General features: G+C 40.2%; 1 protein-coding gene across 4 annotated transcripts; it reads right to left on the reverse strand.

Annotated features, from left to right (window-relative positions):
- Positions 1–903: 903 nt before the first annotated feature.
- Positions 904–12,928, reverse strand: LOC135253270 (cAMP-responsive element modulator-like). Of its 4 annotated transcripts, XM_064332343.1 has the most exons (6): positions 12,786–12,928; positions 10,768–10,846; positions 8,951–9,045; positions 7,194–7,382; positions 2,699–2,855; positions 904–1,545 (listed from the first exon to the last, which is right to left on the reverse strand). In XM_064332343.1, the coding sequence occupies exons 3-6, from the start codon at positions 9,021–9,023 to the stop codon at positions 1,401–1,403; spliced, it is 564 nt and encodes a 187-aa protein (XP_064188413.1). In that variant the 5' UTR covers positions 9,024–9,045; positions 10,768–10,846; positions 12,786–12,928; the 3' UTR covers positions 904–1,400. The 4 variants fall into 4 exon arrangements, with proteins under 4 accessions (XP_064188413.1, XP_064188414.1, XP_064188416.1 ...); XM_064332344.1 differs by lacking the exons at positions 8,951–9,045; positions 10,768–10,846; positions 12,786–12,928 and adding an exon at positions 8,089–8,185; XM_064332346.1 differs by lacking the exons at positions 7,194–7,382; positions 8,951–9,045; positions 10,768–10,846; positions 12,786–12,928 and adding an exon at positions 5,140–5,555 and having other exon boundaries at positions 2,699–2,929.
- Positions 12,929–15,640: the final 2,712 nt, after the last annotated feature.

The raw sequence follows: 15,640 nt of genomic DNA on the forward strand, positions 1-15,640 counted from the left end.
TCAGAAATGTTCCGCACAAATATGTGAAAATAAAACATGAAAATAAAACCACAAAATAACACTATTGTGACATAACAGTAGAACAAAGCATTTTACATGACAGGCACAATGTGATGCATTTTACACCATTTTTCTGAAAAGATTGTGTTTTTTTATTAGTTTATTTTTTTTTGAAAGAACGTATAACTAATGAAATGCACTTAAACTTGGAAAACAAGGTCGTCAGTAAAAATGTGAAAATGCCGCCATCATTTAAGCAACAAGGCCACAGCAATTTCCGCACAACAAATTCACACATCTACTAAAAGCCCCGGAAGCAAATGTTCATGGAGACGTATGTGCGTAACTCCCTTTTTCCTCGTGGCCGAATGCAAACACATTTACGCACGCTGCAAACGTTCAATCTGTTCTTCCTTACAGAAATACTGTGATTTCACGTAACACCTACAGTACATACAGCATTAGCAGAGCCACTATTCTATTAATCATTAACCCAACCAAATAAATAAATGTTAAATGCATGTTAAAATAATACTTTTGAATAGAAAATTCCTCTCAGAGGTGCAATGTGCTGGTTGTTTACCATAAAGTAGAAAGATGCCATGGAAAGTTTTGCTGAGATTCCTCTACATTCTGGGGGTCCCATATAGCATGCTAACTCTAACATCCAGTGCAGTGAGGACACTGTAGTCGACTTAAGAAGCCCTTTTTGGGGTAAACTCATTTAACAAACAAAAAAATTGTTTTCTCATATTTGTGATCATTCTGCAAGCGAAGAACATCAAGAAAATTCCTTTTGGTGCTGAAACAAAGCATATAAAGAGGGGACATTTCACAAAGTGTACTGTCTTAATTTACAGTGGGGGATTTTTGTTGTTTTTCATTTTAGCATAAGTTAAAAAATGTTTACAATCAGTGGAATGATACGTTATAGAGACCAACAGGGAAAACAGAGAGGGTGCCTGTCCGGTATTCCAATTGGACTGACCTATTCTGATTCTGAGTCACGTGCATGCCCCAAAGCTCATCTCTTAACGCCTTGTTGTGGAACTCTAGTGAGGCGAGGTGGGACTGCAGGTGGGGTACTGTAATAGCTCCTGAGGGCCACTCGGATTGGCCGTGGGGCGCAACAGCCGGGGCGACTACGCAGTTTTTTTTCACGTGGAGACACAAGTGTGCGAGACAAGGCGCGGCATGACTGTCACACACACACGGAAGCTACGGAGCTTCAACACGTGGACCCGGGGTTCACAACGCTTCTGTTAAAAACACTGAGGCCACAAGCAGGGACATGACACAGGATTACAAGCTCTTTCTGCCCCAAATGCTTTTGGCGAACTATGAAACCACACTCTTATTTGCCTTTAGCTGTCCGTTTGGCTCCCACGCCTGACCAATGGCTATTCTGTTTTGTGGCAATAGAGGTCTTTCAGTGCTTTGAGTTCCTGGATGAGAGTCTTGTTTTGGTTCTCCAGCACGGCCACCCGGTTTTCGAGACACTTGACGTATTCTTTCTTCTTCCTGCGACACTCCCTGGCAGCCTCCCTGAAACCGACGAGAGAGTAAACTTAAAACCATGAGCGAGATCTCGATCCCCAAAACTGAAGAGGTTAGTGTCCACTGGCCACGTAGGGACATGATACAAGATGAGGCTCAAGAAAATTCAACATAGGTGTAGCCACATAGCTTTCAATGTTACTTCCCAGTGTTACTTACTTCAATGTTCCTTAATTTAGCCAGCTGGCTTAGCATATGAAAAACAACAGAAATTACAACTTCATTCATTTAATTCAACTCCGGATTAATGTATGTAAGCGGGTTTTCTCTATGTTTAATCAACAGGTAGATCACACACATTGGGGAGACAGTGTTGTGTATACAGTAGGTGTATTAGTGTGAGGTTTGTGTGAGACAGCATTGTGTATAGGTGTGTTAGTGTGAGGTTGTTGGGAGACAGTGTTGTGTATATGTATGTTAGTGTGTGGTTGGTGGGAGACAGTGTTGTGCACAGGTGTGTTAGCGTGTGGTTTGTGGGAGACAGTGTTGTGTATAGGTATGTTAGTGTGTGGTTGGTGGGAGGCAGTGTTGTGTATACAGTAGGTGTATTAGCGTGAGGTTAGTGGAAGACAGTGTTGTGTATAGGTGTATTAGTGTGAGGTTGGTGGGAGACAGTGTTGTGCACAGGTGTGTTAGCATGTGATTGGTGGGAGACAGTGTTGTGCACAGGTGTGTTAGCGTGTGGTTGTTGGGAGACAGTGTTGTGTATATGTATGTTAGTGTGTGGTTGGTGGGAGACAGTGTTGTGTATATGTATGTTAGTGTGTGGTTGGTGGGAGACAGTGTTGTGTATATGTATGTTAGTGTGTGGTTGGTGGGAGACAGTGAGGTGTATAGGTATGTTAGTGTGTGGTTGTTGGGAGACAGTGTTGTGTATATGTATGTTAGTGTGTGGTTGGTGGGAGACAGTGAGGTGTATAGGTATGTTAGTGTGAGGTTGTTGGGAGACAGTGTTGTGTATATGTATGTTAGTGTGTGGTTGGTGGGAGACAGTGAGGTGTATAGGTATGTTAGTGTGAGGTTGTTGGGAGACAGTGTTGTGTATATGTATGTTAGCGTGTGGTTGGTGGGAGACAGGTGTTCTGTACAGGTGTGTTATTGTGGATTCTGTCACGGCCTGTGAGGAGGGACTGTACCGTACCTGTTCTTCAGGAGTCTGAGCTCCCGTTTCCGTGTGGCCTCCTCGGCCAGCTGCTGTGGGCTGTGCAGGGAGGCCGGCGACACCGCCATCATCACGCCCTGCGGCAGGCTGGACGTGGGGCTGCAGAGCTGGTAGGCTGACATGTCTCCCGTGGCGGCTATCAAATCAGTGTGTTCACAGTCAGTAACTGGAGCAGCGAAAGGTAGCCTGTGCAGCTAATGTGTGTCATACCTGTAATGCCAAGCGATAAACAGGGAAGACGGTGCATACATGGTGCCTTTATACCTGCTGTGTTCTAGCATTACAGAAATGTTCATTCGTCTGAAGTGGTACACTGTAAAGCTGTGCACGTATCAAAAAAATGGGATGGACTACCAGTACCCCAGTAGTGGAAAAGGAAATGAAATTAAGTCAAATGAGACACAGTCTCAAGCATCAATCTGGAAATATCTCATTTGCATTTGAGGCAGATTTGGTCAACATTTTTTTCTTCCCCTAAAATCATCTTACAAAAAAGCCATTTGTTTGAATTGTGTGTGGGTGGGTGTGTGCAGGTTCTGGGAGGTGTTGCAATGAGAGCGACCAACTCCCAAAATTTTCATGAAAAGTGAACCTGTCGTTTTAAGAGCCCTGGTACGAATGACGTCAAAGCACAATGCGGTCATAGCTCTACAACATTAGAGGTAGAGTTCAGCTGCTGGCTTACTGCAATTTCAACAGCCTCGGGAAAGACAATAGCTCCACTGAGGGAAACTAACACGGTACATGCTGCGAGCTCAGCATTAAAGCAGCAGAAGACTCACTTTAATCGCAAGGTACAAGACGATCCCGACACGGAAAACAAAATAATAAAAATGTGATATTCTGATACCCTGTCTGTACAGCAGACCCTTATCGCCTCACGTATAGGCATGTTGAAACGCTACATTTGTATCATAAGCCAATCGAGTTGATGGAACTCAAATAGAAGACGCGCACGTTACTAGGAAACACGGTCCGTACCGAAACCGGGCTCAGTTGTAATTCGCTTAAAGGAGGGTCGAGGGAATATTAGGAGCGCTTCTGCGCTCCCATTATCACACAGATAATCACTTATGTGCGCGATGACACGAACGAGGAAATTATCTCTTTGCCTTTTCAGCTGGGGCATGTCAGCATGACGCTTTTCCTGTTACAACAGACAATGCCTCAGCCCTCATTTTAATCTACAGCCGATTGTGACTGATAACATTTACTGAACGGTAAATATGGGGAACGGAAATATACTCAAATGCAAAAATAAACACGCATTTGCTGCGGAAATGCTAACATTTTACTGTAAATCTTTTCTTCATCAGTTTAAGCAAAAAATTGCTTTCAAAAAGAAGAAACTTTGGTTTGTGAATGACATTCAGTTAGAAGTCAAATAAACATGGGAAATCGCCAAGGACGGAAATGTACAAAATACACAATAATTCTGCAGTGTGTGATGCACATGCAACGCCCTGTGCCTTTTTAAAGGGCCAAATCAGTCAGATGTACAAATGATAAAAATCCAATTCGGGTGACAACCCCTTCAAAGTCTCAGAGACTGTAGATTCAGTCACTGTATCTTCAAAGTCTGGCTTGAGACAACAGCCGCATGTGACCCTGCAAAGGATTAAACGGACACCGTCTTGCTCCCGCAAAAGGAACTGCCTGTAATCACAGCATGACTGTGGACTGACGTCAATGTACATCTTGTTTGGCGTTCGCATTTACATTTCCCTGCTGGTGTCTGATTCCAGGAAATATCGTGACGTCAGCCCCTGCACTCTGAATGGACTGAGCATTCAAGCGTTGCGAAGAGCGAGAGAGAGAGCGAGGGAGACGGAGAGAGAGGAAAGAGCATGAGCGAGAGAGAGGAAGAGAGAGAGAGAGAGCGTGAGCGAGCAACAGAAGATCTAAGCCGAGAAACACTCTGTAAACACTACAACTGTGAATTAAATAACCCAGCCTGAGGTTGTTAGACTAGAGGTAAAGATGATTTTTAAGGGGACCCTGGCATTTTGTTTCCCGTAAATGTGCGGCTGTTTAAGCCTTCAGAAGAGCAGAAAACTGAACATGTTTTCAAGGCTTAAGCTCAACCCACTCATGCTCTCTTCTGCATGAAAAAGACTCCCAGATGACCACTAAACTACCATCTGTGGACATTCTCATGCATTTGTTTTCAACAGCTTCTAAAATATGTGGGTAAGTTATTTTTTTACTTCAACTATTTCATGTTCATCAATTGGAATTAAAAAAAAAAAACGAATAACAATCAAAGAATAAACAGAACTAACTTTGAATATCACACTTTAGAAAGCATCACAGTTGAGTATGTATGCCACAACATTATAGCTTCTAATTCAATAACATGTTGCATTAGAATATTTTAACACTGCAACTTAAAGAGCTTCAAAAAAGACAAGCTGGCATACCTGATTCAGTCTCATCTCCTGTAACAGCCATGCCTGTTCCTGAATAATCCTGGAGAAACACTCTTTCTCTCTCTGCTATCTACATGAAATGCTCACCCATCACCAACTACGTGTGTGATTACAATTAAGGGCATTGACATCACTATGACATCATTGGCTTCCAGTCAAAAGCAGTGGCTGGTCCCGGTGCCCTCCCCCTGCACTTGTATCAGCTGCTTTTGTTTTGGCACCCTGGAGACAGCGTGGCTGGAGCACAAGCTCGCTCAGGGGTGCCTCTCAAAGGCATTTTTAACACCAAATCACACAACCGGTAATCAGTCTCATATTCACACTGCAAAAAAACAAAAAATCAGACCAACTTAATACTTAAAACTTAAGTATTTTAGTCTTATATTTAGACTAAAATCTTACTTCTTCAACTTTTTTTGGGTAAATAAGACAGAGATTGCCAATGAGGTGAGACAGTTTTACATCTTTCAAGATTTGCCAATGGGGTAAAACCAATTTGCTTGTCAATCAAAAAGTAACTTAAGGCAAGCTAATATTTTCTACTTGAGAAAAAGTAAATGACAAGTCTAAAACACTTTTTGAGACAGACTATTTTTGCAGTGCATAGATATAACATCCAACTGTTTCATCAATGTTTGCTGTTGCAAAGAAAGACATCACAACAGACCAGTGTAATCTTATCCCCAAAGTCTGTGAATTTCCTCATGCAAAACACATTTTAATGTGAACCCCTACTGAGTATCCAAAGCTGTGTTAAAACACTCCCTACACTTAGATGAAACGGTACGTTGTAACTTGTTCAACCCCAGTCCCGCCCGGGTTCTTGCAGAAAAAGTCACCTTCTGTTTTCAGTTCTACTGAAAATTAGCTGCATAGCGCATCAATGCAAATGTCACACTGCACACTTCCACACGTGTCTCGGGTTATGACACGCCTTAAATAATCCTGAATAGATACCATGCAGACTGAGTAACACACCCTGTGTCTGTTTGGTCACAGCATGACCTGTAATGGCACGCTGACCTGCCAACTCTGAGGCTAATAGCTGAGGGTTCCAAGTCCCATGCAGGCAAAAGCCAGAACGCAACACACCTTGACCTGACGTAATGCCTACATCCAATCCCAAAATGCCATTTCAGGCATTTAAAACTTAGGATTGTCATGAAAATATGTAACCATTCTAGAAGCAAATCCATTTATTTGGCTATTTTGTCATATACTAAATTTCATATATCAGTCAAAAGGTGATATACTGTACTGTATTCACGCAAAGTCATACAATCACATTCTATGAATGCCATGTCTTATTTTATATTTTCTTTTCTTTTCAGCATTGTGAATAAGCTAATAAAAATGAGCTAATGAAATACGTGTAGTCTTTTATCTCAGTATTTGATTTCCTTATGTGAAATGCTTAAGGAAATAAGGCAATATGACAAAAAGCCTTCATGCTTAAACGTGACAGATAAAAGAATGGTTAGTTCTGTTGATAAAAAATGTTGAATTGTGTTACAGCCTTAATTTTAACAAAGAATTGCTGAAACTGAAGCAAACATAAAATCAGGTACTAAGCTTAGCAAAGACAAAGGAGACACAAACTATCAAGGCACAGATGGCTGAGGAGTCACTTGCTAAATGGACAGAAAATGCAAGAGCAAGAAATGTTTTTGTTTCAGTGAACAGTTTTCCATGTACAACCCTATACTGTACTAACTGCATTTCTTAAAAAGCTGAGTTATTTAAACAAGTGTGAAACATGTCTGTATTTTTTTAACTTTCTCAACTCAAATTTATGCTCCATTCACTTGAACGCATTCTGCTTCAAGTAATAATGCCCTTGCAATAATAAAATCAAACAGGTTGGATGCTATTCTTACAAGCAGGCTGCGCTATTGTATGAAGCAATAGAGGGTACCAGTAACACGTGTTGGACTGAGGTGAGAGATATGACTGAAAAAACGTGGCGCAATGAGATTCATTGCAAGTTTCTTTAATCGCTAAGTATTTGGTCAAAAGTCCTTCCTCAGGAGAGACAGGCCGGGTACCTTGAACAACCATTTTTCTTCCTGGCATGAAATACTGATGTGCCATGTCTCCGGACTGGCCAGTGTGCTGCAGGGCGGTGGCAGCAGGCGGTGGCATTCCTGAATTCAGCATAGCCACAGCCTGCCGACCCTGCATGCCATCTCTCCCAGGACTGGCGAGCTGGGTGGGTCCGCCTTGGTTAACAGAGACTGAAGAACACAAACAGCGTGTCACCACAGCGCAGACTTATAAGTTCATTAGAGCCTTCACAGCTCCTGAGATGCACTTTGCAACGTTACACAGTCTAGTAAGTGTCACACACAATTTCGTCATTTCAGTCATGTCCTTTGTAGCACTGCCAGCAGACATATCACTTGCTGTGTAGTCGGTTACAGATCAATGGCTGATAATGAAGCTGGGCTTGGTTAGTACTTGGATGGGAAACCAAGTGGCAAAACTAAGCTGCCGCTGCTGCTGAAAGTAGCGCCATTAGGCCATTCTTCCCTCTGAACCAGAGGGACACTGTGTTTGAGGAGATTCCATCTTCTGGATGAGACATTAAACTGAGGTTCTAAATGTAGTCTTTAAAGGAAATAAAGATAAGGGGGAGCTCTCTGATGTCCTGAAAACTTCCTAACATGGCCACCAAATCATCCACTCCATTTACTTAGTTTAATATATTTAATTCACTCCCACTCCATTTCAGCTGATGATGTCATTTATACTAGGGTAGATAAGTAAGGAAATGCTAATCTGGGGAAGCAATACATTTAACTGCAGTATAACTGTGACAAAAAGTGTTTTTTGTTTAAAAGCTCCTGCCATTAAAACAACAAAGAAGGCTTGATTGGCATGTTATGGCTAATATAAAATCCAAACATATTAAATAAATAGAGAAATTCTAGTGAAACTCACTGTACTGCCCTGAGTTGGTCTAAATGATAGAAGGCGGCGCTGTTGTAAAATTCGGAGAAACCTCCTTTTCAGTTGGTGCTTCCTCGATTTTTGTGACAGGGAAAGACTACATTAAACATGCATACACCAGGTTAATGCATTCTCAGATGAAGTCACAGACACGAGCAGTACACTTCCCTTCCAGCTCCAGTCTCCCTCCCCCACACTGCATATTAAACCACTCATTTTCTCACTCAGTTTCGTAAAAGCATTCCCAAAGCGACCCCTTAACAACACATTATCACTGTAACCCATAAGGTATATTTAAGTCTTTTGAAAGCCACTGGTTAATTCAATCAGAAGTTCCATTTGTTGCAAATCACTTAGACCTACATAAGAGAGAGACATTTCATTTTATGTGTGTTTAACCAGGGTGGGAACTGTTCTCTTTTGCAGTAACAACCTGGGAGTCAAAGTGGACAGGAATGCAAGGGATCGTGTAGCCAATCGGATATAGGGACCATTAGGTGGCCGGGTGTAGAGAGCCAGTTTTTGTGGGAGTTTGATTAGGACACTGATCTTTAATGACCACAGTCAGCCAGGGCCCTTAGTTTAACAGCTCATCCTCCTACAGCACTGTGCTGAAGTACTGGGTTTCTTTTCGGTCCAATGGGAAAAGTTTCCCCGATTGACCCACAAACTAGCAGCAATTTCATTTTCCCAGGAGGTCTCCCGCCCAAAGACAAACCAAGCCCAGACCTGCTTAGGTTATCCATTTAGCCATAAGAATGGTACAGGGTGACATGGCTGCTAGCAACATGGAACTCTACTTGCATGCCTGTAGTACCATTTAAAATATTGTATGGTGCAATGGCTCTCTGACCTGTATGATGGTCTTCTGGAGAGAGCCATTTTGTTTTTCTGTGAGTAAGAGATATCCTCAGTTGATTCTCCATTCTCTGCTGGTACCTATAGAAACTATTTTTCATTCTCATCAAACTACACTCAAAAAACAAGCTTATTTCTGAGGAAATGCTCTAAAAACTATAATGTGTTTGTAAAATAAAGAAATATCTACTTATAGTGTTTTTAACAGTATGGCATCTTCTTTAAGCATTCACATAATCATGTGTTTCTTCAGCATTCCTTCATAGTGATGTAGGTACAGTCTTGTAATCCTATATAGTGTAGATTAGATACTAGATAATGTTAATGCTTGACATACAAGAAAATGTTTCATAATACATTGCTAATTGTTGACTCTAATAGCATGTTGTGCACTGAAAGAGACAAATCCTGCATGTGAAGGTGAAACTGATAAGCATAAATCTTCTTAAATCCATCCTCTCTGACAAATCCAATTAAAGCCTAAACAGCTAGTACATGTGATTTAATCATTTCCACTCCACAAGCAATGAACACTTAACCCTTTTTTCATACTTCAAACAGAAGCGCACAATCATGGCGAATATAGAACAAGTGCAGCAGGACAACTGCTTGGAAAATTCTCAGTGTGTGCTGTTGGTAATATAGATTTACCTGATTAGTTCGTGCCTTAGGTGATTGAATGACACATGGCGAAGGAAACTTGATAACTCCCTAAACCTGAGATCCTGGGCCACTGGGTAAATGCACCCTACTTACAGCTGGAGATACACTACATGGCCAAAAGTATGTGGACACCTGACATCCAACATCTCATCCAAAATTATGGGCCTTAATATGGAGTTGGTCCATGCTTTGTTGCTATAACAACCTCCACACTTCTGGGAAGGCTTTATACTAGATGTTGGAGTGTTGCTACAGGGATTTGCTTCCATTCAGCCCAAAGAGCATTAGTGAGTTTTGGCACTGATTGGGCAATTATGCCTGGCTCACAGTTGGCTTTCCAATTGATCCCAAAGGTGATGGATGGGTTTGAGGTCAAGACTCTGTGCAGACCAGTCAAAATCTTCCACACCAATCTTGATAAAACCATTTCTATATGGATTTTGCTGTGTGCTCAGGGGTACTGTCATGATGAAACAGGAAAGGGCCTTCCCCAAACTGTTGCCACAAAGTTGGAAGCACAAAATTGTCCATATTTGCCTTCACTGGAACTAAGGGGCCTAGCCCAAACCATGAAATACAGCCCCAGACTAAGGGGTGTCTGGATACTTTTGGTCATATAGTGTACACCTGAGACCTATAAGTGACTGTTGACTAGAGTCTATGACAATTACAATACAGTATATTAAGGATTTTTAAAAATCTTTTCAGGAATTAGATAATGACAGGAGAAACGTACTGTCTCAAACTGCATGTTCTGCATTGTGAGTAAACCATTGGCTAGAATATTTGAAGGTTTAGGGTGGTCAATCAGAACAGTTAATGCCAGAGTGAATTTCATTTCTACATGCACATTTCAGAGTATATAACACACTGTAAATGATTTGTCACTCTACTGCCCCTAAACCAAATTCACAAATACCACTATATGTAACCGTTTTAATTCATTTTGAGATACATTCGATCTACTGTTGCTGATGATTTCTATATGCAGCCTTTGCATCAAAGTCAGACATGCTGTGGGAGTGTTTAGCCTTCATGACAAATACATGCACATCCCAGAAAGCTTGATTCCAAATAATAAAGAAAAAATAAGCAAAGACTTCTTTCTAAAATGTAGGGATCTGCTGAAGTTTCAGTGATGACATTTACCTGCATAACTGTGGAGTTTATGGACTTGTTATGAATGTGAATTTGCGGAGGAGCAACCACTGTTTCCATGGTCACTGGGCTGAAAAGAGCGAAGACAGTTATTCTACACCTAAGAGAAACCTGGCTCTAAAGCAAAGAAACAGACCTACAAGCAATATTCCAGAAAGCCAAATCAAAGATGAATAAATACCTGCATTCCTGTTTCTTTATTTTTTATTATGCAAGTATAAGCACTTAAATTCAAACCATATGTCCCAGGTGAGAGGAAATCTTTACCAGAAACAATATTTTGGAAATATAATAACAGATACAGATTTCAATTTTACTGAAAGAATGACCAGTCTTTGAAAATGGAACTTATTAAATATACACCCACAAAATCACAAGCGTTTTACATTTTCCTCTGGTTTTCACATAATAGGCTACAAATACATGAGCATTAAGCATTTCCCCTTACAGTTTAATGTTGACAATATAGATTTCACTGGAAAAAAAATATATTATGAAATAACATGTAGGCCTACTGCACATAAATATGTATAGACTGTTCATAGTAATATAATAAATTATTTGTTTTTTACTAAAGTTTTTCTTGGAAACACTGTTTCTCTGAAACTTACAGAATTCTTTGACCAGGGATAAATCAAATCATTCAAGTTTATCAATATGTTGCATCTCATCTAAAAATATAGCACTATACATGCAGGCCTTCAGATTTCAAAATGAACATGAACTTCGGAAGTAGGCTATTCATCGGTCATCTGACACTTTCTAAATAAATGTATTATACTACCTTACAACACCCAGATTCATAATGTTATTCATACATTTTGGTTAGCTACGGTGATGTATTCTGATTAGCTTGTTAGTTGTGTCCACGTTAGCTAGGTAAGGATTTTTGGACACTCGAAATCTGATTTACGTTTTGATAGACAACTAGGTTTAACAGCCAAAGGGCCGCTGACGTGGTCTTCTGGCCTCGATCCTTACTCCTCTAGTGTTTCTTCGCTCACATCATGAAACCTATGCACTTGTTGTACGTCGCTCTGGATAAGAGCGTCTGCTAAATGCCTGTAATGTAATGTAATGTGTACATTAAGTCCCTGACACAGCAGCTACTGTAACTGGCTACATCCCAAGCAAAGTCGACCCATGAATCTTACGGCAACAATGTGCCAGCTTAACGTCCTGCAATTTACCAAGCCCTAGAACAGATAACGTTAATGGTTACGTTTGATCTACAGTATGTGATAGTTTTCAGCCCCCAAAATTCCAAAATTTGCACATTCTACTATAGCAGAGCCTGCCCCCTAACATTGTCTTCATGTAGTGACTAAAAATGATTATTTTTAAATTTATTTTATCCAATACAATAAAAGGAAGGGAATTGTAAAAAAAAAAAAAAAAAAAAAAATATTTTAAAAAACTATATAGCCTACATCAATTACAAAGGAGTTCATATTCAAAGCACAGTTGTTCTGGGGTTTCAAAATGATAAGAGCACAACACTTGAATAAGTATTGTTTTTCTTATTGTGTATTAATCGAGGGCAGTGGTTCAAACACCTCTCCTTGGATACCCCAAGTCGGATCAAGGTATTTGATTTGTTCCACCTGAGTAGTTGGATCATGTGTGCTTGAGGTGGAACACATCAAATAGGCTACCTGGTTCTGGCTGGGGGTACAAGAGGAGAGGTATGGGAACCACTGATATAAGGATTTGATAAGGCTATTCTTTTATACAGAATTAGAAATTCTCTTTTTGTGGATGAAGCAGCCTATTTTCAGAAAGAATGAAGCAATTGACAACATACTGAAGAGAGCTATCCTTATTGGAGTAAAAGCAATTTTCATAATAAAGTTTTTGTCCAAGTGTTTGTGTCTGAAGATGTAAAATTATACTTCATCCCAAAAACAACAAAGAGCAAAATAGTGAATTATCATTCTATCTTTTACATAAGATACACACATCCTCCAAATCAAGTGACTGTAAAAACTATTTTGACTGTAAAAACTTACCAATGTTTTTACGCAGGCCCAGTGAAAGGCGTCACCGGCTACGACAGCACAGGCTGCCTCCGCTGCTGCACGCGTAGCAGAAACGTCAGCGCTGATGTTGCTGTGCTGTGTGAAATATTGACGAGCTGGTCGGCGGCGATTCCAGCTGCACTAAGAAGAAAACAATGAACCCACACAGGGGTGGAGTTAAATCTGCAGAGTATGAAGACTAATGATGCATTTACTATACAGTCTCAATAGTTCAGGAAACCAGGGGATCTATTTATGGCGGTGTCGAGCCAAGAATTTAACGGTATAACGTTGTCAGTTTGAAACGAACATGAAATTGTAGCCTACAGTATGCAAAATGGCAACAAAAAAAAATATGATTGGGCAGGAAATTAAAACGGACAAACTGTCTTAGAGTTGATTTTCGAGTAATTCATGCTGCGTGCAACGTTTTTCGATTTTTGTCAACATTTTGTTTTGCTGGTTCAAAAGTAGATACACCTTACAGTATGAAGAAGGATTTTGTTATCTCTGTAGGCCTAGTTAATGATATGAATACACATATTTCTTTCAGACATGTTTAGTACTAATGATATGATTATGTATACAGTTAAAAGTGTATATCATGATGTAGACTGTTAGTCTATCGACAAGTTGCCCATCTTTGACTATGTTCCTTTGGCGCCATCTGGTGCCTGTTAAGCGAAATGCTAGTCCGCAAGAAATTGCTTCATTGATCTTTGTGTACAGCACAGTAATGAAATGTTAGTGGAGCCAACTGGTAATGAGAATGACCGCCGTTAATAAGCACCCTTAAACTGTCCCCTAGAACCTAGGCACTCATGAAGGGCCACTTAGAATAAATGTTCAGCTGTGAAGGCCATATGTAAATGACAAATGAAACGCGCCTTCCGTTTGTTGTAGTGGCCCTACACATTAAGATCATTTGGCATCTTCAGTTGGGCGGTGGAAAGTCCAGGGGCCAGAAAGTAAAAGTCCTGCCATGTGTTTCTTCTGCCCATCTCTTGGCTAAAAAAATGTGCTGATTAACAAATACATGTGATTGGAACAAAATACTGGAGAGGACTTTTACTTTCTGAAGCTGGATTATCCACCTCAGGCATCTAGAGATTCCGCAGGGATTATATAAATTTTTCATTATCTACATTTACCTTAACATAGCTACCTATATTTTGTTAAATAGTTCTATTGTTTTTATATTTTCAAGTATGATATTTAATGCTAAAAATGCAATTATTTATACAAAAAAAAAAACATAAGGGTATCATGCACCTGGCTGACAACATTCCCAGACCAACAAGTATACTATGCAGGAGCACTAAGGCACGTCTACAAGTTAATTATGCTAAACAAGAAAAAACCATAAAATATAAATTCTGAATACATACAGAATGCATCTATAACATTAGAACAGAAACATAAAACCATAATACTGCAACATCAAACCATAAAATACCATACCCTGAATTTGTATAAAAGGTGCGAGTGCTAGGGGATGGGACGGGAATAAAGGTGCAGTCAGAAGAGACAGGTCTTCAGTCTACATTGGAAGGTGACAAATTATTTTGCTGCCCTGACCACCATGAGAAATTTTTTCCACCACTGGGTGGTCAGTACAGACAGGCATTTTGACTGAGAGAAGCAATCAAACAGGGAAGGGATATACCATGATATTTTGTGATATTTAAAGAACTGGCTGCAGTATAAGGTTTGAAAATTGATGTTCTAGCTGTTCTATTTGCAGCCCTGTAGGCTAATACCAGTGTTTTAAATTTGTGTGACCACTGACCCACTATTGCCTCAATACTAGTTATTGTAAAGTTGGCAAGTGTCAGATATTTCATTAAATATCTAAAATATCCTTCATCACACACAAAAACTGTGTGGGCCAATTTAAAACATTCACCAAAAGTCCCTATAGAAGCATGGTGGTTGCAGTATCATGATAAAGGAATTCTTAGCTTCCGCAGGGATTGGGAAACATCAGAAGTGAAAGTGAAATCAGGCAGCACACTCTACAAGCCAGTACTGGAGAAAAACTGTTTCAGTTTTGTTTTAGCTGTGGCAAAAAAATCACCTTTAAGCATGAAAACTATTCAAGGCACAGAGCTACATTGAATTGGCTCAAAAATAAAAAGGTGAAAGTCCTTGAGTTGTCCAGTCAAACTCCTGGCTTCAACTGCACTGAACATATTTAGAGCAAATGGAAAATTACAGTCCTTAAGCCATGACCAAGCAACTTGAGAGAGTTGGAGCAAATATGCCTAGAGAAATACACGAAAATCACCTATATCCAGCTTCTAAATTGGTAAGGACTAACCCAATAAGACTTAAAGTTGTTATAGTGGCAAAGGGTGCACTAATGGGAGAGAACTGAATACTCATGCAAGCACAATATTTCAGTTAAATTTTTATTTCACATATCTGTTGACATAAGTTGGAGCATGTCAATTTTTAATAAAAACTTACATGGATAACAAATTGAATAGTGGCCTCCAAAATTAGTTTGGGCTTCCTACTAGTAGGGGGATATTAGGTTTTTGGCCAAAAAGGCTTGGTTGTTGTTGGAGCACATGATTCCATTGCCCCTACCAAGGACTACTAGATGTAAAACAATCCCATAATATCAAAGATCCAACACCATACCGCACCATAGGCTCCAAGTCTATGTTGCGGTACGGTGTTGGATATAGGTGCCCTCCTTCTCACACTATAACCTCCATTGCTGACCATAACACCCAGATGCAATGACTAGACAGTTCAGCATTGGATATATTAAACTCATATTGTTACAATTATAGAGGTGAGCCTGTCCTAGTATTGTGTACCTGTGCGCATTTAGAAAT

The sequence above is a fragment of the Anguilla rostrata genome, chromosome 4 (genome assembly GCF_018555375.3).
Source record: "Anguilla rostrata isolate EN2019 chromosome 4, ASM1855537v3, whole genome shotgun sequence".
Classification (NCBI taxonomy): Eukaryota; Metazoa; Chordata; class Actinopteri; order Anguilliformes; family Anguillidae; genus Anguilla; species Anguilla rostrata.